This window comes from Crocodylus siamensis, chromosome 6 (assembly GCF_052110815.1).
Source record: "Crocodylus siamensis isolate JL-2025a chromosome 6, ASM5211081v1, whole genome shotgun sequence".
In the NCBI taxonomy this organism is placed as follows: Eukaryota; Metazoa; Chordata; order Crocodylia; family Crocodylidae; genus Crocodylus; species Crocodylus siamensis.
Genome location: NC_143400.1, coordinates 15,954,561 through 15,980,285, shown reverse-complemented (window position 1 = coordinate 15,980,285; position 25,725 = coordinate 15,954,561). Strand labels below are relative to the sequence as shown.

The following is a 25,725-nucleotide window of genomic DNA, read 5'->3' as shown; positions in this document are numbered from 1 at the left end:
TGCTCCTGGCCTTTGCATCCTCATGTATTAGGGCTTAGTTTGTTCCTCCATGCTCCATTAAGGCCATTCTATAATAGGCCCCTCACTCGCATGTGTCTGAGCATCCCATCGTATTCTGCTCTCAGTAGGAGACAGGTATTTAAAATGGAGCTGAAGCTGGGGGCAATGGACTGTCCTAGCTCAAGTCCAGGAAAATCTGTTCCCCCTATCTTAAGCCCAGAATAAGATGCTGAACTGAGAGTGCTCCAGCCCCTCCTTGCCTTCCTCTACCACCTACCTTCCACAGGAGAATTGCTTTGTAACGAAGGCATTGGAGTGCAGGATATTCACACTGAAACCTCCATGCATTGCCACAGAAGTGTGTACAAAGGCAAGGTCCCTTCATGGAAGATAATCTGAGGCCTTCATCCTGAAACTAGCTTTGTGTGAGCTTCTCCCTGCTGCCGTCATAGAACCAGGGCAATGCTTCACGTTACTGTCTCCGTGCAGCTGCTTTTTAACCAGTTCTTAGTGAAAACTGCTGCAAGGAGCTTGGCCCCAGCCCTGTATAGTTGAGCTCTGACCCAGGATTTATTAAAGATATGACATGGGCATCTAACTAGAGAGCCTTTGATCACCATTGGCCAGCTGACTAGACTGACTGTCTGCTGTGTGCACAGAATAATGTGTCCAAAGTGAAATGTACCAGTTGCATCTTTTATACAGTTGTTATCCACTGAATAATTAGAAGCCACTCAGATTTCTATGATCACATAAGAAAAGCAAGCCCCATCACCCCAAATATCCTCAGGCAGCTATGCCCTGTTTCATTATGATATGTGTACCAATTTGTTGCCCCCTTATTTCTGGACCTCTCTGGAAGATGAGTCATCAGGGGAACCTAGCTTGAAATGAAGAAAGGAGAGGAAGGCCTACTAGGAGCTGAGATCTTAGCAAGACAGGGTTGGGGCCCCTAATTTAGCACATAAGCAGGTGATCAGAAAGGACCAGGTGATCAAAGAGGACCAGTAAACTCTTGTAACCATCAAAGCATAGGGAAACATGAGTTTTGAATTAGCTAGGGTTTATAAACAGCACCAAGTAAAGGCTCTCCCTGTACAAGGAACAGAGAGCAAAGCATAGGCATTGCAGAGAATCCTCTTTAATACCTTCTTTCCTTCGTTCTTCACTGAAAAGATGTTGTGACCAGATATTTAAGGACGTGAGCTTTAACAGAGAAGAGTGGAGCCCGAAGTTGGGACAACAGATGTATTCCTACCAAGATTGGCTGGATGTGCTGAAATTCACCCCAGAGAGTTTGCAGCGCTACTGAATTAATCTCTGAACCGTTAGGAATGATTCTTGAGAACATGGTGAGAAGAGGCAAGGTCCCAGAGGCCTGGGGATGAGCATCTGCGTTTGTTCAGCTGGAACACAGTGTCCAATGTCTATCACTGTGCTTCAAGGAAAGATACAGAGGAGCCAGAAAACAGTGGTGAGAACATGTGGGGAGAAGATTGGAGGAATGCATTTATCTCGTCTTGGGAAGAGGGGTGACGCAGGAGATTGGTGTTAGGTGGTGGTGACTGATGGTTCTCTGCAGCTATTGAGGAAGCAGAAATCGGCTTCGTTTCCAACAGCAAAGATTTAGGTTGGCTATTAGAAAAAAATGCTGATGGAGAGAGTGAAACACTGGGATCATCAAACTGCTGCTAAGAAGAGGTTGGTGAAGTGTCTCTAGGGAATGGTCAAGTTAGACTTGACCTGGCCTTTGTGAGAACATAAGAATTGTGATTTACTAGGTCAGATGATAGATCAGTCTTGCCAGGTCTGCTGTCTCATGCAGAGGCAGAGAGCAGATGCTTTAAGGGAGACTGAACTGGGTATGACCAGGAATTTCTCCTGTTACTCTGTCATTAGGGGCCCCAACCCTGTCTTGCTAAGATCACAGCCTCCAGCCTGTGGGATCTAGGAAGTTTTGCTCCTCACTCTAATGCTAAGTAGCTACTGATGTCCCTTTCCTCCAAGCACGTGCCCAATCCCTTTGTGAATCTGGCTAGACTCTCAACTTCCCCCCACTTTTGGTGGCAACAAGCCCCATGCTTTAATTTCCCGTTGTGTGACAAAGAACTTCCAAGTGTCTGCTTTAAACTTGCAACCTAGCTTCATGTTCTTGTATGAAGAGAGATGGTCAATAACAAATCCCTATTGACTCTTTCTTCACTGTTTAGTATTTTGTAAAACCTTCCCCTGTCCCCCCTCAAGCACCTCTTTTCTGAACTGACCTAGCCTGACCTCTGCAGTCTCTCCTCGTATGGAAGCCCCTCCATAGCACTTATCATCTTTGCTGTTCTTCTTTGGACTTTCTCTAGTTTGCCTATATCCTTTTTGGGGTGTGGGGACCAGAACTGGACACAAGACTCAAGGTGTGGATGCCCCATGGGTTTATAAAGGAGTATCATGATGCTTTCAGCTTGGTTTACAATTCCCTTAATCATCCCTCAAGTATCATTTGCCTTTTTGATGCTTGCTGAGCACTGAGCTGATGTGTTTAGTGAGCTGTCCACAATGACTCCCAGATCTGATCAGGAAGCTGATGGATTTTCTTGAAGTCCCTTCCAGCCCTGTGGTTTCCATGAGCTTATGAACATCTCCATTTACATTTGAGATGCATACATTGGTCTGTAAAGTGCAAATCTACCCTGGGTTCAGACTAACATGGCTATCTGCTTGTGACAGCAGATAGAAGTCTTACCTGAGCTCAGGGGCTCTTTGTGCCAGATGCTGTACACATGCACACACATCATCCCTGCCTCAAGGTCCTAAATAGATTCATAAAAAGAGAATTGGTGCTCACACGCATGCTCACCAAGCCACCAATGGCAGAGTTGGGGTGAGAGCCCAGGTGTCCTCCTGTGTCCTGCCCAGTGGACTGCACTGTCTCCCATCTCCTAAATCCTTGAAGGCAGCTGAGTAATGAAACTCCTTGATCTCCCCGCAGATTTCCACCACCTGGTTGTGCAGGCTGGTAGAGATGTCAGCCGGAGAGAATCCCAGGTACAATGTGGAATAGCTATGAGCCTTGGAGTTTGCTGTCCCCCTGCCCTGCCAAGTGCTTCTCAGGCAAAACCCACCTACAGCTGATGGTACAGTGACCCCTGGCGGCTGGCTGTAGTCAGGACACATTTTCCTCCCAGCCTCCTACTGAAACAAAGACTGCTGCTGGCTAAGGACAGAACTTATACATAAACCAGTTTCAAAATAGCTGAAACCAGTTTGACATAAACCTGGTTGAATGTAGTTCAGACTTACCTGATTTAGGTCAAACTTGTTTATAGATTCATAGACATTAGGGCTGGAAGGGACCTTGGAAGATCATTGAGTTCATCCCCCTGCCCCAAGGGCAGGAAGTCAGCAGGGATCACAGGATCCCAGCAAGATAAACATTCAAATGTCTCCTGAAGGTTTTCAAAGTAGATACTTGAACCACCTCTGGTGGCAGTCTATTCCAAACCTTTGGGGGCTCAGACAATAAAGAAGTTCTTCATTATGTCCAGCCAGAAACAGTCATGGAGGAGTTTGTGACCATTCCATCTTGTGATCCCTTGGGGCGCTCTAGTGAACAGATGTTCCCCCAGGTCCTGGTCAGCACCCCGATAAATGTATAGGTGGCCACCAGGTCACCCCTGAGCCTGCGCTTTTCCAGGCTAAAAGTCCCATGGCTCTCAGCCTCTTATCATAAGCTGTGTTTTCCTGACCTCTGATCATGCACGTGGCTCCCCTCTGCACTCTCTCAAGCTTCTCCACATCCTTTTTGAATTGTGGAGCCCAAAACTGGATGCAGTACTCCAGCTGCAGCCTCACCAAGGCCAAGTACAATGGGAGAATGACGTCCTAGGATTTGCTTGAGACGCATCTATAGATGCAAGCCAGCATTTTGCTCGCTTTACTAGTCACGGTATCGCATTGAAGGCTCATGTTCATCTTGTGGTCAATCAGGATGTGGTGCTGGCACAGTGGGCCTAGAGGAGGGAGGGCTGGAAGTCAAGGCAGGTGATAGCAGCCCTGGTGATGGCTGCATGGAACCACTCACTAGCATCCATGAATCTATGAGACTTCTGACCCAGACCCCTGTGATGCAGTGTGGTTTTCAGCCTTCTTAGACTCAAGACTCTCCTCTGACTCAGAGCCCCCTTCAGAAAATCCCAGGTCTTTGTTTTCACTCTCTTGACTATGAAAAAATACTAGGGTAATTCTTCTGTTGCAAAAAACTGCAAGCCCCAGCTGTGCTGGATGCTTCTTTCACTCTGGAGTCCTATTTCCAGTCTCTGGGTTTATCCTGTGAATAAGGTGTAGGTGTTTGCATGATGCTACTAATATTTCATGACCCCCTTAAAAAGATCTCATAGCACCCCTAGGTGTTGTGTTGGTCCAACATCTGGGGTTGGAGAGCCAGTGGGTTGTTGAAAGAACACTTGAGAGGTTTCCACTCCACTCATGTAGGTTTATTCAGCAGACAGCACACACTCCCATACCTAGAAATGCACTAGTTGCCTTGCAAATGAGTCTTGATCCCTATCCTGCCAAGCAGAGATCTCACCGGGGCATTCAGGGGCATAGTCTAGTAGTCCGATAACCCTTGTCATTGGACCTCACCCTAACCCTTGATGCAAAGGTTAACAGCATACGGGGCTGCATGAGTAGGTGCATTATCAGCAGATGAAGGGAAGTGATTATTCCACTTCATTCAGTGCTGGTGAGGCCACATCTGGAGTCCTATGTCCAGTTTTAGCTCCTGGAATATTAAAATAAAAGCTTTAAGTTTAACTGAAAAAAGATGTGTCATGTTCTGTGGGTTAAGGCATCTTACTGTCTGCAGCCCCCTTTCCAATGTCCTAGATCTGCCCATGACCTCATCCAACCTGACTCTTCCTTGTTAGCAGACCAAATGCCCCCAAAAGCCCATGGCATCATGTTTCTCCACAGCCTCAAAGGGAGGTGACCTGTGCTGGCCTGTCTAGTGCAGGAGACATCAGCTGCAGGGAAATCCTGGAGCCCTACCTCATAGATAATGAAGCTGAGGCCACAGGCTATCACCATTCCCATAGGATCTTAGAGCAGTGGGGCTGGAAGAGAGCTTCAGAGGTCATGTCCAGCTGGTGCCCAAGGCTGGATCAGCCCAGTCCAAACTATCCCAGACAAACCCATCTAAACCAGGGGTGGGCAAAACGGTGGACGTGGCCAGCAGCCGGCCTGCAGTTCCCAGCAGCCCCAGCCTATGTGGCTGTGGCCAGTTTCCATAGAGACCCCAGGAACAGTGGCATCATGACAGCACAGGGCCAGGGTTTCCACAGACACCAGCCCCAGCTGCACTGGCAGGGCAGGTGGCTAGGTGGGGAGCTTTTCGGCAGCCAGGGCTGGGATCTTGCGGCAGTGACAGCGTGGTCCAGAGCCAGTCCACTGCCTGCGCACCCTGGGTCACGTGAGCAGTGTATTGAGCTCTGCCCCAGGGCTCTGGACCACACTGTCGCCACCACAAGATCCCTGCCCAGCTGCCTGCCCTGCCAGCACTGCTGGGGCAGATCTCCATAGAAACCCTGACCCACACTGCCATTGCGCCCTGCTTCTGCGGTCTCCATGGAAACCGGCTGCAGTGACATGGGCAGGGGCTGCTGGGAAATGGAGTCTGCCACAGGCCAGACTTTGCCCAACCCTGATAAAAACTCATAGCAAAACTGGCGTCAACCCTGACACCGCACAAGACATCACACCTGAACCTGGTCCAGGGACAGCAGGAGGACTGCAGAAGCCAGCGTCCTGCTTCTGTAAAAGGTTAATAATACACGTTGCAGAGATAGAGGCCGTGCCCTGGCTGCAAAGCAAGACAAATCCTCCCTGCCAATCTGCACATGGCCAATCTTCCTGACACCAAAAGCGGAGTTGGTCTGAGCATGAGTGCAAGGACCAGACCACCCAGCCAGGATCGCCCAGGTTGGGTCCCAGCCCAGAGTGCATCCAGCACCCAAGCCTCTGAGGGAGGCCTGAAACCCCTTGACACATGGAGCAGAAAGGGGAAGGGGGAAGAGCACACCCCAGAGGCTGGGGACATCCCCATGGCAACCATTCCCAAACTGCAGGTTGTGACACCAGATGGGGATAGTGACATCGGTGGGGGCCGTGCAGAAGAAATGGGGCATAACCGGGGTTGCCCTGAAGAGGAGTTTGGGAAGCACCGACCGGCCGCTGAGTCCCCGCCTCGAAACTCCCAGCTATGGAGGCCCCTGGGCTCCCGCCTGGCCCCGCCCCTCTGGCCCCGCCCCCTGGCGGGAGGTGGTGCACCAACTACACGTCCCAGTGGCCCCCTCGGCCCCACCTTGCAAGAAGGGCGGCGCGGGTTGGCTGGCGGCCCCGAGCCACTGCGCGCGCGCGGTGCTGCCTGGGCCCCGGCCCGGCTCGGCTGAGAAAGGAGGCAAGATGGTGCTGGAGAGCACGATGGTCTGGTGAGCGCCGCCGGGGGCTGGGGGCTGGGTAGGGCAGGGTAGGTCTGTGCAGAGCAAGCCCGGGGTCGGGCTGAGGAGGCCGCACTGCGCTCCTAGGGGGGGCCGGGCCGGGTTGGGGACGCGGGGCTGGTTTTCCTGAGTCATGGCGGGCCGGGCCGGGCCGGGGGAGGGTCAGGGTCAGGGTCAGGGTCAGGGTCAGTGATGGGGGTGACGTGGGGGTCAGCAACTGAAGGAGCCGTGACGTGAGGGGGGTCGGTGACGTGAAGGAGGGGCCAGTAATGGGGAAGAGGGGGTCACTGCTGTGGGGAGGGGTGACGTGGCAGGGGCCCGGGCGGGGGTGGGGATAGGTGAAGGGGGCACCAGGGCCAGGGCTGGGACCCAGTGCTGTGCCGCTCCCTTGCATGGGCCTGGGAGCAGCAGGGAGGCGGCCGGAGGTAGGAGCAGGGGCATTGGGCTCTTCTCTGCTTACTCACCCCTGGCCTGCTCCGAGTCCGGTCCCTGCCTGCCTCCCTCCTCTGCCCTGTGCAGCCGGGTTGCCCCCCTGGGCTCTTGTGACCTGTCGTACAAGCTGTGTGTGGGGCTGGGTCATGGGATAGGAGGCGAGGTGCTGCGCCCCCTTCTTTCCATGCTGCCTGCGACTGGTGCACGGAAGTGGGTTAAAATCCGAGGCACCTGGGATCTGTTGGGACTGGTCTGGTGCCAGCTGTGAGTACAGTGACAGTATCTTGTGCCCCTGTGTCACCAAACATCCTTGCCTGTACTGAACCTGGGTTTTGTAAACTCCCTTTCAGGCAGAGTCGGACCTGATAATGGGGTTTGGGAAGCCAAGGGGGTGAGGGTGTGCTGGTGCTGGCATCGCACCCCCTCGGAGCCAGCTGGCCCTGGGCTGCACCAAAGGAGGCAGCAGGGGCTTGGGGCTGGCCGTCCCCTGAGTGCTGCCCTGCAGTGTTTGTAGGGAAGGATGATGATGGCCCCTATAGCCCTCTTCTCCCCCCTACTTCCCTTGACAGTAATGCTGGGCCCTGGGCATGCATGGGGGCTGCTGTCAAACATGCCCCTTCTCCTTGCTTTTCCCTACCTAGGCCCACACACTCCCACCAACATCTCCAGGCTCATCTTCCCCTGACAATCATCTACTTTCACTCGCATGGTATTTTTCCTTCCACAGCTTTGGTATATAAAATACCCCTTTAAATACTCCTTTTCAGGGGAACTGGGGACATGTCTTATATACCAGAAAATATGATAGTAAGGACCATAATAGCTACTATCTGTCCAATCTCTTCATGGCTGCAGTTCTAATGGCTGCATCAACAGTGGAGCAGGCTCACAAAAGATGAAGTTGCTGTTGTTTGTACTACTCGGCCCGCCATGACTCTCTCCAGCCTGTCAGAGAGAGGGGGCACAGTCGCTTAATTCAGTGAATAACTAGTTCAGACCTAGAAAAGGGCCAGCATCGGGTTTAAGTAGCACATTAAAAAAAGTTCCTTCCTACTTGCTGCGGGTAACACTTGAGTTAGTGAAACTCACTGACTCTAGATGCTTTCCCTGTTGTTTGTGTCTGTCTGGAAAGGTCCTGACAGTCCCATGTGCTGCCCAGAGCAGTGCCCTGGGTCCTTGGGACACCTGGGTTCTGTTCCCAGCTCTGACCTTTGCCAGGTCGTGTCTCTGCTTCTGTTACTCGATCTATGGCACAGGCCACCTGAGCCTCCTGCCCCCCCTGGTCACACACTACTGTGGGCTCCCTCTCATTGCAGGTACCTCCTGTGTTGCACTGCACCACACTACGTGCCCCTATTCACCCCTACCATGCTGCAGTGCTGTCCCTGAGACTCCCAGCCACAGATTCCCTCAGCCCAATGGGCTGCTGTGCCCATCCTGAGGGATAGGGGTAGGCAAGGGAAGCAGGAGGAGAGTGGGGGAGCCCAGAGACTCCAGCAGCAGCAGGAAAGCAGTGGGTGAGAAATATGCCCAGCCTGGGACCCACTGGGGCTGCAACTTAACCCCTAGGAGCAGGATGCAGCCCATGGGCCGTGAGTTGCACAGCCCTGATGTGCAGTGAAACTGATCTCTGCTATAAAGCTTGCTGAGCTCTGCACATGAGAAGCTCTAGGTGGTGGTGTTAGCCAGGATGCCCCTGGCTAGTGTTTCCTTCTGGTCCTTGCCCAGCCCAAAGCCTAGGCACGTGGGAACAATCACAGCAGAGGGGCGGTTGTTTAAAGGACATGTTCCCTGGCATTAACTCTAAAAATACATTGCAACTGCCACTTTCCAAAGCTGCCATTTGGGGCTGAAATAAACTCCGAGGTCCTTTCTCTAAACATTTCTTTCCCTCTGCTCTCTTAGGTCATTCGTTAGAGCTGGTGTAACTGAAAGGGCTGCTTCCACCCACTCTGTGCTGTGGACACAAACAACCCAGCAGGACTGTGGGGTGTACGGGTCATTTGTTGCCTTGTGCGGTTGCTGTTGAGTCTGAAATTAGCATCTAAGGTTTCTCACAGTGGATTGTGATTATCGCTGCCTGGTACAGTGCATATCTGCTGCATCAGGGCAGCACGGTCACAGTCTCTTGCTGTCTGAACCGGCGCTCTTGGTTATACGCATGCTTGCTTTTGGCTTGGAACCGGTGTCAGGAACTGGGCAGGGTGCAGAGTAGGTTAGACAAGAGCTGGATGTCGCAAGTCCTGGGTTTTGGTCCCTGTTGTGTCACGGGCTAGTCACCCCAGGGTTATAAACTTCCTTATGGGGGTGCTGCAGCAGTGCACATCTGCAAAGCAATTTGGCCCTCCTCCCCTGGCTTGAACGTCTTGCCACATGCTTTGTATTGCTCTGTTATGATTTTGTAGCGGAGACTTTTTGCCATCAGCAGCATGGGGCACAGCCAGATGTCTCCTGACTTGAAAGGTAGATGCATTTGGGGTCACAGAATCACAGAGCAGTGGGGCTAGAAGGGCCTTCCTGGGGTCACACCCAGTGCATCCCCCTGCCTGAGGCAGGATCAGCCCTGTTCAAAGCATCCCACACAAATCCATCATTTAAACTCTTTGTAAAACTACCATCAGCCCTGATACAACACCAGATGTCGCACCTGACCTTGCCACAGGTAGAGCAGGGGGACTGTGACGGCCAACATCCTGCTGCCATAAAGGTTATTAATATACACTTGAAAGATTTCAGTAGAGGCCGTACCACTCATCTCGCCCAGCAGCTGGAGGTTGAACACTTCTGCACTACGGGTATGGCTGAAGTTGCTGGATTTGTCAGCAAGGTACTGGGAGCTCTCTATCCCAAGCTTCCCCTCTGGTGAAAAGGGAAACCAGAAACAGTAGGGTTGTCTGGCAATGCCTTGAACCTTCCCTGAAAACTCAGAATGAATTAGATGGCAGTGTAAGAGGGCTGTTGTAGCCAGGATGGTCCAGAAATTTTGGGAGAGGCAAAGATTTCTGAGGGAGATCTCTTTTCTTGGACCAGCTGTGTAGATGGGATAGACACAGACAGGCTTTTGAATGCAAGGCCTTCTTCCTCAGTGGATCCGATGGGGTATGTGAAAGTTGTCCCACTTCAGGGAAGGAGAAATGGTTTGGTGAATGGGGGCTAGGACTGACCGTGTGGCCTCAACCCAGCTGGGTGGTGGGAGGATTGGAGCCAGGGGGGTTCCTCCAGAGATGCAGGGAGGGCGGGCTCCCCCTCATCTCTGTGGAGATGGAAGCAACAGAGGCTGCAGCTGCTGCGCCTTGAGCCCCGTTGCAACCTGGCCAGATGTGGACACAACTCAGCTCAGCAGCAGGGACTCGTGAGGGTGGGCCCAGCCCAGCCAGGTCTGGGAAGATCTGGTTGCTGGGGAGGAGGCACTCCCACCTCTGGAAGCAACCTGGCGGAGGCCCTGGGGTCCCATACCTCTCCCCACTATGTGTGCAGGGAGCCTACAGCAGCCTTCTCCCGGAGCAGAGGCGGGGAATCATCAGCCCCCAGGGTCTCTGCTAGACTGCACCGAGTGGCAAGAGCTGCTCCCCCATGCACCCCTGGACTACAGAGACTTCCAAGCCAGGGTAGGGCCTGACACCATGTTCATCTGGCCACCGAGCAGGCACAGCTTGCCGCAGCTCAGCACAGAAGTGAGATCAGGCCCTGGCTGGGTCTGGGACACTACAGTCCAGGGGCACAGGGAGCAGTGCAGGGCAGGGGGCAGTGGGGCTCAGTAGATCCTGAGGTGCCCATAATTTGCAAAAAGTGATCTTCATCATGAAGAGGTTGGAGACCACTGCCTTAAGGAAAACCTTGGCACTGGTGCCAAACCCTTGTCTTGGGGCAGGAGTAATTAAGAATGGCCCCCAGTTACCAGGGGTTGGGAATTGGGACACAGCTGTGCCATGACAGGCCTGGCTCCCTGGTGAGTTGGAAGAACTTGGAGTCCTGCTGCCTTTCTCCCACTCCAGTCACTAGATGTTACCAGCTCCCAGAAGGGCTCCACCTCTGGGACCCTGAGCCACCCTTTGGTGTGTGGTGCAGGGCTGAACCATAGGAGACGTGTGTCCTCTGCAGTCACGGAGCTGGAGACTGAAGTTGTCTGTGCCTCTGTCTGTCGGTCTGCAAAGCAAAGGCACAGTCTAGAGCACAGGGGTGGAGGGACACAGCATAGCTAGGACAGCCGAAAGCTCTCAGCAGCTTCTGAACCACCAGATAAAGGTGGCAGCTACAGATGTGGTGTCTATGCAGAGAGGCTTAGCCTAGGCTGGCAGTCTTGGCCTGACCTAATGGATGAAGCGAAACTGTTCCATATGTCAGGTGCCACCATTACAGGGCTGGGCACAGGTGCAGGGCTTGGCTGAAGTTCGGCCTCACAGAGTTTGTTATGTAGGCCCGAAGGAAAGGTCCTTTAGCCCCAGATGCATTGTTCAAAGCACCACTTGTAGGATGTTGGCTCCTAGCTGTGACTTCGAAGACTGGTGTGAATGTGAACTCTTGTGGTGTCTCCTACATCCATAAGCTTCTTTTGGTGTTCAAATTACAGACATGTTTCCCTCTCCATGCTGTAACTGTGGGAAGCTGTGCGTCTCCAGCTGGCCTGCCCCAGGTCTGGCCCACCAAAGTTCGTGAACCAGATTCCCCAGCCTCCTCATGTCCATCCTGACCCCCCTCTGCTTCTGCATTTCAGTGTTGACAACAGCGAGTACATGAGAAATGGGGACTTCCTCCCCACGCGCCTGCAGGCCCAGCAAGACGCTGTCAACATTGTGTGCCACTCGAAAACCCGCAGCAACCCCGAGAACAACGTGGGCCTCATCACCTTGGCCAAGTACGGCCCTCGTAGGCAAGCTTGTTCTCTTCCATTAAGCGGGTGGCTTGGGGCAGCCCTTCTCAGGTTGTCACTCTGGGCCAAGTGGAGGGAGGAGGATTGCAAGAGGAAATGGAGGGCCATATTGTCAGGGAAGCTGACCTCTGTGGTGCACTGCCCTTTCAGAGACTAATTCATAGCATAAATTAAGCCCTGCACCCTCTACAAGTGCCACTCTGATTCCCTTCCCTGCCTGGATCTGCTGCTCTGCTTTCTGCTCCCTGCCTTCCATGCCCTGCCCCCTCTACTATCACCAGTGCAGCCCACCTTTCCTGCCCCCTGGTGGCCAAGCCCTGGCATAGCCCTCATTTGAGGCAGCCAGCTCAGGAGACATGGTCCAGTGTCTCTCCTTTCTACAGGGAACATTTACTGTAGCGTCAAGACCAGGGTTAGTGGCTGTGGAGTGAATGTGTGGTGCATGCTTGCCCCAGAGGCATAGCAAATGTAAAGGTTTGCAAAATAAAAGGCTGAGGCTCGAGTAAGAAGTTGCCAGGCCAAAAAGGCTGAGAAACCATGGTCTGCTGGACTGAGTGTAGACCCGACAGTGACTCCCTTCTAGCTTTTGTGCTGATTTTCTGTGTGACCTCCCCCATCTGTGCTTCAGTTTCTCAGAGAATACAGTGTGCTCTTTAGTTGCAGGGAAAGAGTCTGAGACTGCAATGGGGGGAAGTTTAGGTTACAGCTTAGGAAGAACTTTCCAACTCAGAGGCTGAAGAATCTCCACCCCTTGGGAGTTTACAGGAGCAGGTTAAGCAAATGCCCTTAGACAGGGATGATTTAGACAGGGCTGAGTTTGGCTTGATCAGGGGGTTGGATCAGATGTAACTTCTTGAGGGTCCTTTTTTTCCATGATTCCCCAGCAATAAGGTGGGCCTCTTCCACCCTTTATGAAGGCTCTTGGGAGGCTTGCTGAGCAGCCAGTTTGAACAGACACGTTGTTACAATGCAGCATAAATATGGTGTTGTTCTAGTAACTGTGAAGTGTTGACTACACTGACTCCAGACACTGGCCGGATCTTGTCCAAGCTACATGCGGTGCAGCCCAAGGGGAAAATCACTTTCTGTACGGGAATCAGAGTTGCTCACGTAAGTGACCCTCTTTGTTTCTCCAGAGTGAATCTTGTTGTATTTCTCTAGCCCCTCTGTCTGGTGTCTTGCTAATTACATATGTGGCTTAATGGAATAAGCACTGAACTAGGACTTGAAGTGTGTTTATACATGCAGTTAATGCAGAGTAATAAACTCTGGAGTTTATGGATCCCAGGCACACTGTTTATACGTGTGCCCAGGTTGCACGTGTGCCAGGGCAGAGCACGTTGAGCCAGGGTGGAGCAGCCCTGGCTGATAGGGATCCATGGGGGTCAGCCTGTCAGCCCAGGGCTGCTCCTGCCTGGCTCAGTGTGCTGTGGAGGGGCTGCCTGGAGCATGAAGATGGTTCAGCACAGGATAGCCAGCAGGCAGCCCCTGCACCGTAGCATTCTCATGCCCCAGCCAGCCCCTTCAGTGTCATGCAGTGCTGCGGAGTTTATTAGTTTATACCAGCCTAATTGCCCTGTGCATGTAAACACCAAGATGTTTACTGCAGAACTAATTAGTCTACTCTGCAGTAAATGTCTCATGTAGACACACCCAGGGAAACCCGCAGCAATCCTCTCTGCCCTTGTTGGGTCACCTCAAGCAAGTCATTTCACCTGTCCCTCAAAGTTTCCCCGTTGGTAAGATCTGTGTTGGTTGAGACCTGTGGGCACAGGTGTTAGTTGAGAGCTTGGTCTTGTAACAATAACCTCCTCACGGAGCTTGCTTCAGATGGGGAACACAGTCACTACACAGCAGAGCCTAACACAACTGTTTGGAGGCATCGAATCTCTTCGTTTAGAAACACGGTACATTTAGGCATGTGGCATGTAACCACAGGCCTTGGAGTGTGGCCAGGACCCTGGATTGGATGTAATCCTGCTACAAGGCCAGCTGTTACCATGGTGAATAATTATATTGAAGCTTAGCAGAGAACCATTAATGAGACAAATTAATGAGACAGTTTGGTAGTGGGGGAAAGAAGGGAAAAATACAGATGTGAGAGAAGCTGAGCCTTCAGAGATGGGGGTTGATTTGCCATCTGATTGGTATGTGCTGCAGGATCCCTGGTAAATTCTGTCTGCTGTATCCCAGCCCATAGCACTCTCAAAGGCAGGAAGCCTTCAAGCAGGGAGAAGCCTCAAAAGATGGTGGCTGCTTTCTCCACTTGTTTCTGTACCAGCCCCTGTGTTGCTCCCCTTGCCTTTTGCTGCACACAGCAGTGACTTGTCTGTAGCAGAGAGGGGACTGCTTTGAGTCTTGAACTCAGCATCTCTTTGGCTTCCATCTCCACCACAGAAGCTTTCTGGGATCTTGAGCAGTTTCCCCAAACCCCTGCCTCAGTTCTCTCCACGATAATTAGAATCTTTGTCAAACAGGGACTTAACTCTGAGTGAGGGTGGCTTTCACCTACTCCAGCAGGTCTCCTGAATCTCAGTGCTCAAGTGTTCCCAGTGTTTAGCCGAGCGCATCCTGTATTTCGTTTCAACCTTCTAAGATGTGTGCGTAGAAAATCCCACTTTTTCACACATGCACACGCACACAATTTCTTTCCCTTTGAGACTCCAGCTCCTGGTGTGACACAACTGTTGTTTTCTAGCTGGCTCTGAAACATCGTCAAGGCAAGAATCACAAGATGCGCATCATTGCCTTTGTTGGGAGCCCAGTTGAAGATAACGAGAAGGATGTGAGTAAAGCATGACTGGTCAGATGGAGTCAAAGGGGGTCGCCTCATCTCTGAGGGGGGGAGCGTAAAGCACCTTCTTTAACTGTGTCTCTGTACTGCTTTTATCTCCTCCCACTAAATCGCTGCTTTCCTGAAAACGGAGCTCCTTGATAAGCTGCTGAACTGACTCCCTTGACCTTTTGTGGGGAGAGAGGTGCAGGGTAGTTATATCCAGAAAACTTGGCCCTGAAGAATTTGAATTGAGCAGGGAGGTGACAGCAGTAGTGTGGAGCATGTCTAGAGCTCTAAGAGTTGATTAATTTTTCATGTCCCCATGAGGCATCTCTTTTGCTGACCATCCCTATCCTGGTCCGTGAGCTCTGGTATAGGGAGGTGCTCGTAAGTACAGGGTACATGAGAGCAACTGGGGCTTTCCTAGGGGCTGTGAAGATCTATAAAATAGATCCTTGTTTATCATGTTATATCTTTTTGAAGTGCATGCTTTTAAACTTCCAAGAGGGCAGGCTTTCATTGTGAATCATGGAATCTTAGAGAAATCAGGCAGGACGGGACCTCAAGAGGTCATCTAGTCTAATCCCTTGCCAGAGGCAGGATCAGCCCTGTCCAAACCATCCCATGCACACCCACTGTCTAACCTCCAAATAAAACTACACAATCAACCCTGACACAACACAAGACATTGCACCTGAGCCTACCACAGGGAAAGCAGAGGGACCATGGCAGTCAACATCCTGTTGTTAATATACACTCAAGACATCCCAGGAAGAGGCTGTGGCGCCCACTGTAGAGGAAGGCAAACCCCTCCTAGTCTGTACCAATTTGGCCGTGGAGTAAAATTCCTTCCTAACCTCAAGTAGATCAATCTGACCCTGAGCAAAGGGGCAAGTCCCTCTAGCCAGAAACCTCTGGCTTTGGTTCCAGCAGGAGCATTGGCACAACCCAGTCCCCATCCCCAGCCTGGGCTGTAACCAACACTCAGTGCCTCTGGGGAAGGCTTAGAAAAACCGTGACATATGTCACGGACATGAGAGAAGGAGTTGGAAGAAGAAAATACGTATGCCCAAAGCCGGTGGAGAACCAGGATCCTGAATAGCAACCCCGTTTAGACAAGATGAGCGAGGGAAGAAGACAACATGTAGCAGCAGAAGGGGAACAGGGAGAAATTCCCTCCTGGCCCCATGCAGTAGCCAGCAGGACTGGGGTACAGGGTGTATCCAAACTGCTCTTCCTGTTTCATCTAGGATCACGCTCTTGGATGAAATCTCCACCAGTGCAAAGGGGATTTTCCCCAGTCCTGTTACATGCCCTTCTGCATCCAGCAGCAGGTTTGCATGGCTACAAGCTCTGCCAGCCCGGCATGGTTATCCCTCCTTTGTCAAGAATGAAAGGTCCTGAGTACAGCGACAAGGAATGCCAGCTCCAGATGGAAGAGTGGGTCTGTCCTTGTCACAGCACTGTGGTCACAAAAGACAGCTGTCAGTGCATTTGGAAGAACCAAATTGGGGAAGGGAGAATTGTGTCCAGTTATGGAGCTGATGAAGCCAAAAGTGACTGTGCTTCTGTTCTCTTCCATTGATCACTGGACCCTGGGCTGATGTGATTGGAGTAGCTGGTGCTTCTGTCTCCTTAAAGGGAGGCTGGTCGGGGTCATGATGAAAAATATGCCATGTTGCTCTTTAAACAGCCAGGATGGACGTGGGCAAATGCTAACATAGAATGTTTTTTTGGTTTGTTTTTTTTCCTGGGGTAATTTTCTGCCGAGTGAGGGATTTATGTCATTCTTCTGCTTAAAATAAATTCCCTGCACTGAGATTCCAAAAGTCCTGACTGCAGTTTTACAAACACAGCCCTGACTGTTGGGCAGTGCAGGAGTCTTAGCTTTAACTAAAGGTTTCAATTTTTCTTTTTATAACCAGTTGTCTGCAGTTGAGACCGGTGCCTTTTTAATTAATTCCAGTTCAAAGGTAACAGGGGTAGGAGGTGGGGAAATTTAGACTGTCCGTGATATGTTTTGGAAAGAACCTTGGAAATTTGTTCAGGTTTAAGTGTTGCTGTGTGTTTTCCTTTCCACGCACAGAGACAAGGCATCTCAATACATTTTCCTAGTAAGAAATAACCTTGCCCTGATCCTTGTCTTTCCAAACACAAGAGGTTGCCATTTATGCAAATGACACAACTCATTTACTTGTGTGTAACCAGCCTTTTCTCCAGTGAACGGAGGGTGGAAATCCTTTCATCAGTGGAGAGTTACCCCAGGAAGAAACTACTCTGGTGCTAGTGTTTTTCCACCCCCATCCTGGCTTTTACCTGCATCCTCCATGTCCTGGCAAGGCCTTGTACTAACACCATCTGCAGGTAGCTATCCTGATTTACCTGCTTGTCTGCCCACTCTGGCTCAGGGTAGCTTACAGTGGTATGCAAAACAGATTAAAGTTACCCCCTTATAAATGCACGGTGTGTCCATGCCCTCTGCTTTCTTGTTTTGCATGTAGATGGATGGTATCAGAGCCCTTCTGTCTGCTCTCTCAAGGAGAGGAGATGCAGAGGACAGGACAAAAAGCTAATACAGATTTTTTTCTTTCTCACTGCAGTTGGTGAAGCTGGCAAAGCGCCTTAAAAAGGAGAAAGTCAATGTTGACATAATCAATTTTGGAGAAGAGGTGAGACTTTAACCTGGTCTTCCGGGCATCCTCAATACAAACCGAGTCTGGGTTTTACATCTCATTTTGACATGCTTGGCAGTCCTGGAGCTTGCTTTCCATGGTGGCGTCCTGGAAACTGAGCTGTTCTGGCTGCAGAAATTCTTCTATTCATATTTGACCAGTCAGCTTGGCGTGTCCCTCTGCTATATCTGGGTCACGGCACTTTACTCTGCAGTACCTGTGAGCAGGGTACCTGCCCACCCTGACATGTGGCAGGTGCATTCATGTTCCTGGGTATACATGTCACTATTGCGTGTGTTCATATAGTTGCAGCAAGGGAGAGAATCACTAAGGTGGAACCCATTTCCTTGGCCTCGGGCTTCTGGAGCCAGTCGGCCCCGTTCTAACCTCTCCCACGCCGTCTCTTTTCTAGGAAGCCAACACAGACAAGCTGACGGCCTTCATTAACACCCTGAATGGCAAGGATGGCACTGGCTCCCACTTAGTGACTGTGCCTCCAGGCCCAAGCCTGGCTGATGCACTGATCAGCTCCCCTATTCTGGCTGGGGAGGGAGGTGCCATGCTGGGCCTGGGCGCCAGTGATTTTGAGTTTGGAGTGGATCCCAGCGCCGATCCGGAGCTGGCTTTGGTGAGAGATGGCGAAAGCAGGGGGATGGGTGTAGAGAGAACTGGGAGTCATGAAAGCTTCGCTGAGCTGAACACTTGTCTGGCTCTTCTCTCCCCAGGCTCTGCGTGTGTCCATGGAAGAGCAGAGGCAGCGGCAGGAAGAAGAGGCCCGGAGAGCTGCAGCTGCATCCGCTGCTGAGGCAGGGATCACTGCTGCTGGCGGGGATGGTAAGGACCTAGGCGGGGGTGAAAGCCTGCTCCCCCTGGAGAAGGGGACAGGATACAGCAGTCTGATCAGCAGGGGCTGGGCAGCCTACAGGTGGGTGGTGGCATTGAATTCCTGCCCATGCCCTGGCTCCTCAGAGCCCTTCTGGGCAGGGCTGCCTTTCACCTGCCTCCCTCCTGCCACTCAAGAGACCATCTTACTTCCCTCAAGAGCCAGGCTGGTCACTCCAGTCCATCTTCCCCAGACCCCCCTCCTGCCTGCCCAGGTGGGCACAGCTTTGTGACTGTCAGTTGCCAACAGTGATGGTGGAGGGATTTGGGAGTAAGGCTAGCAAAGGGTGGGGACAAGACGCATTGCTCTAAGCTGGTGCCGCCCTGTCTTTGTGGCAGATTCGGACGATGCCCTGCTGAAGATGACCATCACACAGCAGGAGTTCGGCCGGGCCGGGCTGCCGGACCTCAGCAGCATGACCGAGGAGGAGCAGATCGCCTATGCCATGCAGATGTCTCTGCAGGGGGCAGGTGAGGGGCTAGAACCTGGCCATCCATCCCAGAGGCCCCACTAGTGGTTGACTTACATCCCATCCATGCCAGCAAGTCTTATGGGAGCACCTGGAAACAGGGGCACAAAACTAGCAGGTGGATGGGGAAGGAACAATGAGCCCCATGCTGGGGCACTGAGGTGCAGCCAAGTGAGCTCCATGCTCCCTCAGCCTGGCGGATGCTTCGTGCAGCTACGAAGCAGCTGTCTCTGCCCACATCCTGGATGTTCGTGGTTTGCACTGTGATGGTGGATGGTCCTGGCTCTGTAGCCAAGGTGGGTTTTTTTTCCCCTTCCTTTCAGAGTTTGCCCAAGCTGAATCGGCTGAGGTCGAGAGCAGTGCTGCCATGGACACGTCGGAGCCCACAAAGGTGACTGTCTCGCCATGTGCACCATTGCTGTCAGGCTGGAAAGACTCTCCACCTGCCTGCAGATCCTCTGCTTGGAGTCTCAAACTGGTCCCTATTTTGGTTATAAATGAGTGAATATAAAGTTCAGCTCCGCTTCGCATCCAGGGTTGAATTCCTCCCTCTAGTACTCTAGGTCACCCCCTCTTCCCTGCAGAGCCACAGCCAGTCCCCTGAGTAACTAGAGCCCATATAAACACCCCCCAGCTGGCTACCGGTTTCAAATGAGCAGCACTTTCCTGCTAGCCAGGGCTTTGGCTCTTCCTTGGGATTGTGTGGGGGGGTGAGCAAGTCACACAAGGAGAGGATGGGACAGCCAGTGGTTGGGGATGATCTAGATGAGCGATACCTGTGTTCCACCATGGGGACTTGCTAGGACTGTGGGCTCTGCTGGTTGCCTCCTGCCCCCCATTTCTGCTGTGTCAGGTTGTTTTTCAGCCTCTCTCAGAGGCACTGGGTGTTGGCTGCAGCCCAGGCTGGGGATGGGGACTGGGCTGTGTCAGTGCTTCTGGTACTAAGCCCAGAGGCTCCTGGGTCTTGCCCCTCCAATCAGGCTCAGACCAATGCCACATTTGGGGTCAGGAATTTTCCCCTTGGGCAGATTGATGTGGACTGGGGGAGTTTTGCCTTCCTCTGCAGCAGGGGCCATGGCCTCTACCTGGGATCTCTTTAACGTTTATTAACGCCCTTTTACAATAGCAAGACATTGGCTACCCCTGCTTTACCTGTGGCAGGGTAAGGTGTGATGTCTTGTGTCGTGTCAGGGCTGACGGGAGTTTTATTAAAAGATTAGATGATGGGTTTGCACAAGGCTGATCCTGCCTCAGGCAGGGGGTTGAACTAGATGTGACCTCCAGAGGTCCCTGCCAGCCTCACTTCTCTCTGGCTTTGCGCGCAGGAGGAAGACGATTATGATGTGATGCAGGACCCTGAGTTCCTTCAGAGTGTGCTGGAGAACCTGCCCGGTGTTGACCCCAACAACGAGGCCATCCGCAATGCCATGGGCTCCCTGGCCTCTCAGGCCTCAAAGGAGAGCAAGGACAAAAAAGAGGAGGAGAAGAAGTGATGGCGCTGCATCTGCGCCCTGACCTGTGATGGCTTCTATGCCCTGCATGTTCCAGCCCTGTCACCCAGCACCTCCAGCTTCTGCGTGCCCCTTGCTCACAGGGGCAGGTGCTGGGCACGGGGTAGGAGGGTTTTGGGTTTTTTTCTTGATGTAACAATTAATAAAAAAAAGTTCAGCTTTCTCCCTGGCTCTGCCCACCTCAGCTGCAGGTGTTGGACATGGAGCTTCTAAGAGTGTGAGACATCAGAGCTGGGTGCTACTGAGGGCAGAGAAAAGGCTCTTCTAGCACTGGGGTCAAGCAGTCGCATGGTCCATACGCCGCTTTTGTGTGCACACGTGGCTGACACGGTGCATCTGCCTGGCTGGAGTGGGGGCCAGTGCAAGTGGGGAACAGCAGTGAAGGGGCATCAGCCTCCTGGACAGACTAGCATGTATCATCAACCAGGACCTTGCTGCACATGTGTCGGAGTGTGTGCTGTAACCTGCTACCATCAGACCAGCCCCAAGTGTGGATGCAGCTCTGATTGTATCTTACTGCCCTTCTCAGGCAGATACAGGTGTGTGGGATAAAACTAATTGCATGGGTGATTGGAGTAGATACTTGCACACACATGTATGTGCATGCGTGTCTCCTCTGCAACCCCTGTGAGGCATAGCAATGGCTTCCTCCCTTGGACAAGAGCTGTAATTGCGTGAGACTTGGCTCATGGGTACAGCAGCACAGAACCACTTGCCACCCTGAGGGAGACACACTCAGGCAGCCAACACACTTGATGTGACAGATACGGCTATGGCCAGAGCCTGTACCTGAGTGGAAGGAGCACATTTCAGGTGGGAGCACAGCTGCAATGGTTCCCCGCAGAGGGGCTGTGGCAGTGTGGACAAGCTGCAGGTTGAAGTGATGGGGGGCAGGGCTGAGCATACCAGCTTAGCCCAAGACTTTGGGCTCCGTCCAGGCTGGCAGTGTCCATGCCCTCAGGCTGGTCTTGCACAGGAGCTCAGCTGGAAAGATGCCTCTCAGCCTCAGCCCTGCAAGTGGGTGCTGCTGGCCATGTGCCTTCCCTTTGGGTAGGTGTAATCCCCTCATTAGCCCAGAGTCAGGCATTGGCTTGGCACTGCCAGGGCTCCATGCAGGGCAAAGCCCCAGACTTTTTCCCTGCTATGGGCTGCAGCCCTTAAAGGGTTCCTCAGCTAACACACAGCCCCCCTGGCCATGCTGCCCACCCGATCACTTGTGCCCCACATGGGGCTGCTGGGAGCCCTCTGTTGGGTTCCTGCCCCTCATGGTGCTGGTGAGGACGTGGGTGTTACGGGGACTCGGCTCAGGTGCAGCTCTATGTTTATTGCTAGGATTACACTCTGCAGAGAAGCAATGCAAAACCTTGTGTGGCCTCAGACCCTGCAGTTGGGGCCAGGCCCTTGCAAAGATGCGCGGGGTCAGTAGTCGTGGATGTGGCTGGAATGGATCCAACAACTCCAGGCAGCTGCGGCCTGGTCCCCCCCTGCACGTGCTAGTCCGCCGGGTGCCCGTGGTACTGGGGAGACACTGTGTGGAAACCAAAGAGAAGCTTTTGCCGGTGCCAGGCAAACCGAGCCCTGTCAAGGCCTCCGTGCTGCCTGCCTCTGCTGCAGCAGCCCCGCCCAGTCTCCCTTGCATCCACACCAGGGCCTTAGAGGCAACAGGCTCCCTCCCACTAAAAGCTAGTGGAGAAACAAATGGGCAGATCTGTGTGGCTGTCCTACCAGGCTTGGGAGCCAGGGGCCTTATCTCTGTTAGGATGGAAGGGAGGCCGGGCTGGCAGGGCTGTCACCCAGCCCAACCACTGCTCGCAGCTGGGCAGGAACCAACTTAGCCCATGTCTGGCAGACCTGCTCAGGAGAAGGCATAGGACACACCCTGTCTCATCTCCACTCTCCCTTTCCCTGGCTGCAGCTTAGGGCTGTGGCTCCTGCTGCCATCCCCCAAGGGTGGGAGAGAACAGGGTTGAGGGAGAACAGGACTGCACAGGAGCCCAAGAAGGTGTTCAGAGCCAAGCTGCCACTGCCCAACACATTGCTGGGAAGTCTGGATGTGCATGTGTGTGCATGACTGTATGCATGTGTGTGGCTGTGCACGTGTGTGTCTGCATGGTTCATAGAATCATAGAAATTAAGGGCTGGAAGGGACCTTGAAAGATGGAGTCCAACCCCGCTGCTCTGGGCAGGAATACTCTGGTTGTGCATGTGTGTGTGGCTGCGCAGGCGTGTATGTGTGTGTGTGTGTAGCTGAATGGATGCATATACATGTTACGTGCTCGCAAGCACCTGTTGCAGCTAGGTCCCACTCTCTCCCATTGTCTGCTGCATCCAGGACTTTAAAGCAGCCTGTTCTGGGCCCAGCACCGTGGTGGCCAGGCTGGCGCTGCCCCCTTGCACTGCAGTGTCTGCTGTACAGCCTGGCAGAGGCTGAGCAGCATAACCACCCCCATCCCCCCACCAGGATCATGACTCACGTGGGCCGGCCGCCACCAGGTACGTGGGCTTGTTGCTGCAGAGCAGCATGGCCAGGCTGCCCAGGGCCCCTGCGCCCACACTCTGCACATCCATGCCCAGCTCCAGTCCTAGTCTCAGTGTGACATTGCTCTGTGGGGGGAACAGAGGGTAAACGGGGACCAGGGTGACCTCCCTACCCCCAAGGCTTCTCCCACTCCTGCCTCCTGGCCCCAGAACCTGCCCCCCACCCTGACCCCACGGCCTTCACCAGGGCCCTGCACTCGGCCTGCCTCCTTGAGCAGCCACAGTTGCAGCTGCAGCCGCCCTGGGATGGGAGAACCCTCCAACTTCCAGGCTTGAGCCCATCTGCTGCCCTGGGATGGGCTTAGTGGGGACAGGAACCAGATCTAGCCTCAACCCTGGAGGCTGGATTGGGGGAGGCTAGCCTGGCTGTGCCCGACCCCCATCCCAGGCCCCTTTTGGGGCTGGCTGTGGTGGGGAAAGCCTCTCTCTGGGCAGGACTGCACTCCCCTCCCAGCCCTGCCACCCTGCCCTGGGCAGAGGAGGCCCTGATGCCCCCCTGGGCCTGGGTGACCTATCCCACCCCTGTCCCCGACACACTGAGCCGGGCAAGCAGGGGGCCCGGTCTCCCTGCACCTGCCCCCACAGAGGTTACCAGCACAGCCTGGAAGTAGCTCTCCAGCTCCCGGCAGGGTGGCAGCTGCTCCGCAGGGTCCATCTTCTGGCCCACGCAGCCCTCAGGCTGCCCGTGGTACAGCATCAAGTGCTGTGGGAGGGACAGGCAGAAGGACTGTGCTGTGAGACCCCCCAACCCCTTCCAGCGGGGCCAGGAACCATCCCTGCACCCCCCCACCCCATCCCAGGTCTCTGGGCAGCTGTCCCACCCCAGAGATGGCTGCATGTCAGGCCAGGGGGTGGAGCTGAATGCTGGTGCAAAGCTGCCCCAGCCCCCGGCACTCACGTTCCTCAGGTCGCAGGTGATGCCGGGCACGGTGCCCTGCTCGCCCAGCTCGCTCAGCGCCAGCAGCAGCGCCGCCTCATTCTGCACGTGTACCTGGGCCGGCAGGGAGCCAGCAGCAACTCCCTGGGGCGCGGGGAGAGGATGAGGCATCACACATGGACTCTAGCCTTCCCCTGCCCTGAGCCAGGACCCACCCCCCTTCAGCCCCTTGGCCTACCTGGCTGCAGGCAGCTCTGCCCAGGTAGGTGCCCACAAGGACACCCACAAGGCTGATGGCCAGGGCCGAGACAGCTCCCACAGTCAGAATCGCCAGCTTGCGGCTGGAGGGTACAGGCGTCTCCAGGCCCAAGGGCAAGGTCTGGGGGAGAGGGGGAGCCAGTGAGGGGCAGGCAGGGGATGCTGGATGGGGAAACTGAGGCAGGGAGTGAAGCCAAGGTAGGCGCTGGCCCAGGGGGCTCCAGCTGCCCTGCTGGCGTTGCCCCCTCCAGCTGTGACAGGCACTAGGTGGGTCCCTGGACCCAGGCAGGAGCAGAGCTCCCAGCTCCAGGGCTGGGGCAAGAGCCTGGCCACCTGCCCCCCGCCCCCAACTCACATATGGGGGGCTCTTGAGCCCCAGCCCCAGAGGCCACGCGTCCAGGCTCTTGTCCTCGGCAGCCATCCCTGTACAGCCAATGCCGCAGCTCACCGGGCTGCGCCGGGCACGGGTGTCTTATAGTGTCTCGGGGCGGAGGGGGCCTCACCTGGGCACAGCCTGGCCAATGCAGTGCAGGGCCTCCCCCCTGCACCTGCCACAGCCTCAATGGCCCCTTTGTCCTGCCCGTCTCTGCCCCCCCTTGCTGCTGGCACAGACCAACCTCCGCTTGCTGGAGATTTGGAGTGGGGGGGAGGGGTTTGGAAGCACTTCCTGCCCCAAAGTGGGGTCTGGGGGCTTGGGCCTGTCCCTGGGAGCCCCCACCACTGTGGATGTCCCTGGGATGTTGGTGCCTTGCCCAGGGTCATGCGGACAGGCACTAGGCGCAGGGGCTGGGAGCAAACAGGTACTCACATTATGTGGGGGATGCTCCATGCATTGTGGGGGGGGTTATTTAAAGGGACAGCACAGCATGAGTCACCCCTCAGCTCCCACAGCAGTGGGCCATGGAGGCAGCCGGAGGCCCCATCCCCTTCCCAGCCCTGCGCCACCCCTTGGCTCAGGCACCGCATTCCAGGCCACTGGGAAAGGGAACCTGATTGCCCGGACGCCGGCAAGGCCCTGGGACACAACGGGGCCCTGTGTGCACCAGCTGCTGTGTCACGCTGCCCCCCCGCAGCAGGCAGCACGGGAGGGGAGGAGGTGCTGGGTGCCGGCAGCATAAAGGGGGCGTTGTCTGAGTCCCATCACAGGACCCAAGCTAGGCCGATCCCAGGAGACAGCACTGGCAGTAGCAGCCTCAACGCCTGGGCCCAGCCATTTCACCCGCAGCTCTGCCCACTCAGTCCCCACTGCTGCCCAGAGCGCGGCGCCACCGCAGCTCTCAGACCCACAGCCACGCACCGAGGAGCCCCGTGACCCTGCCACCAGCCTCCAGGGTGGCTTTGGCCACATCACTTTGCCTCCCCGTGCCCCATTTTCCCCTTTGGGTACCAGGAGACAGCGCTGGTGCTAGTGTCCTCCGTCCGGAGCCTGCAGGTGAAGGATGCCCTAGAGCCGGGGAGGGGGCATTAAAACTGCTTGTGCCGCACAGCTCAGGCCAGGGAAGGGCAGAGCTCCCAGGTCAAAGCCACTCAGGCTGCCGGACCACACTTGGCCCAGTCCAGTCCCCCCCTGCAGCCCCGGGGGTCTCTCTACACATCCCCTCTCGGTGCCACGGGCCTGGGTCCGATCCCTGCCATCCCAGCCAGGTGCCTTGGGACTGGGGGGAGCCAGGTTCTGGGCCTCGTGGCACCCCCGGCAGGGCCCTTGTGTAGGCTGCAGCCCAGCCACAGTCTGCTTGGCCACCGGGCCGTTTAGGACAGGAAGTGGAGGGCGGGACCAGGCCAGCACCCACTTCCTGCAGGGCTTCACCTTCCACAGGCCTGGGTGGCAATACTGCTCCCAGACCTCCCTGCGCCAGCTCCCAGAATCCCTTGCGCCCCCCCCCGCCGCCAAAGCTGCCTGCATCTGTGGTGGGCGCTGAGGGCGGTGCCACCCGCTGACGTATTGGTTGGC

The 25,725-nt window shown here is 54.5% G+C and overlaps 2 protein-coding genes across 4 annotated transcripts; one reads left to right on the top strand and one right to left on the bottom strand.

Annotated features, from left to right (window-relative positions):
- Window positions 1–6,322: 6,322 nt before the first annotated feature.
- PSMD4 (proteasome 26S subunit ubiquitin receptor, non-ATPase 4) lies at window positions 6,323–20,264 on the top strand. Of its 2 annotated transcripts, none has more exons than XM_090056391.1 (10): window positions 6,323–6,479; window positions 11,635–11,775; window positions 12,786–12,900; window positions 14,489–14,575; window positions 17,167–17,235; window positions 17,651–17,866; window positions 17,964–18,072; window positions 18,460–18,591; window positions 18,914–18,981; window positions 19,916–20,264. In XM_090056391.1, the coding sequence occupies exons 1-10, from the start codon at window positions 6,454–6,456 to the stop codon at window positions 20,081–20,083; spliced, it is 1,131 nt and encodes a 376-aa protein (XP_089912517.1). In that variant the 5' UTR covers window positions 6,323–6,453; the 3' UTR covers window positions 20,084–20,264. The 2 variants fall into 2 exon arrangements, with proteins under 2 accessions (XP_089912517.1, XP_089912516.1); XM_090056390.1 differs by having other exon boundaries at window positions 11,635–11,790.
- Window positions 20,265–21,415: 1,151 nt separating this feature from the next.
- LOC149861261 (uncharacterized) lies at window positions 21,416–25,150 on the bottom strand. 2 transcript variants are annotated; one of them, XM_090056440.1, is made up of 6 exons: window positions 24,583–25,150; window positions 23,755–23,895; window positions 23,538–23,660; window positions 23,232–23,342; window positions 22,576–22,705; window positions 21,416–21,629 (listed from the first exon to the last, which is right to left on the bottom strand). In XM_090056440.1, exons 1-6 carry the CDS (start codon window positions 24,601–24,603, stop codon window positions 21,595–21,597), a joined length of 561 nt encoding a protein of 186 aa, XP_089912566.1. In that variant the 5' UTR covers window positions 24,604–25,150; the 3' UTR covers window positions 21,416–21,594. The 2 variants fall into 2 exon arrangements, with proteins under 2 accessions (XP_089912566.1, XP_089912565.1); XM_090056439.1 differs by lacking the exon at window positions 24,583–25,150 and adding an exon at window positions 24,130–24,476.
- Between the last annotated feature and the right edge of the window lie 575 nt (window positions 25,151–25,725).

Excerpts from the sequence above, each read along its gene's own strand:
- LOC149861261 (XM_090056439.1), bottom strand. The coding sequence starts at position 24,195 with ATGGCTGCCGAGGACAAGAGCCTGGACGCGTGGCCTCTGGGGCTGGGG. Across the intron at positions 23,661-23,754 it reads GCAGAGCTGCCTGCAGCCAG|GGAGTTGCTGCTGGCTCCCT; the intron begins GTAGGCCAAGGG and ends CCCGCGCCCCAG. Across the intron at positions 23,343-23,537 it reads TCACCTGCGACCTGAGGAAC|CACTTGATGCTGTACCACGG; the intron begins GTGAGTGCCGGG and ends TCCCTCCCACAG.
- PSMD4 (XM_090056390.1), top strand. The coding sequence starts at position 6,454 with ATGGTGCTGGAGAGCACGATGGTCTG. Across the intron at positions 17,236-17,650 it reads TAATCAATTTTGGAGAAGAG|GAAGCCAACACAGACAAGCT; the intron begins GTGAGACTTTAA and ends TCTCTTTTCTAG. Across the intron at positions 18,982-19,915 it reads ACACGTCGGAGCCCACAAAG|GAGGAAGACGATTATGATGT; the intron begins GTGACTGTCTCG and ends CTTTGCGCGCAG.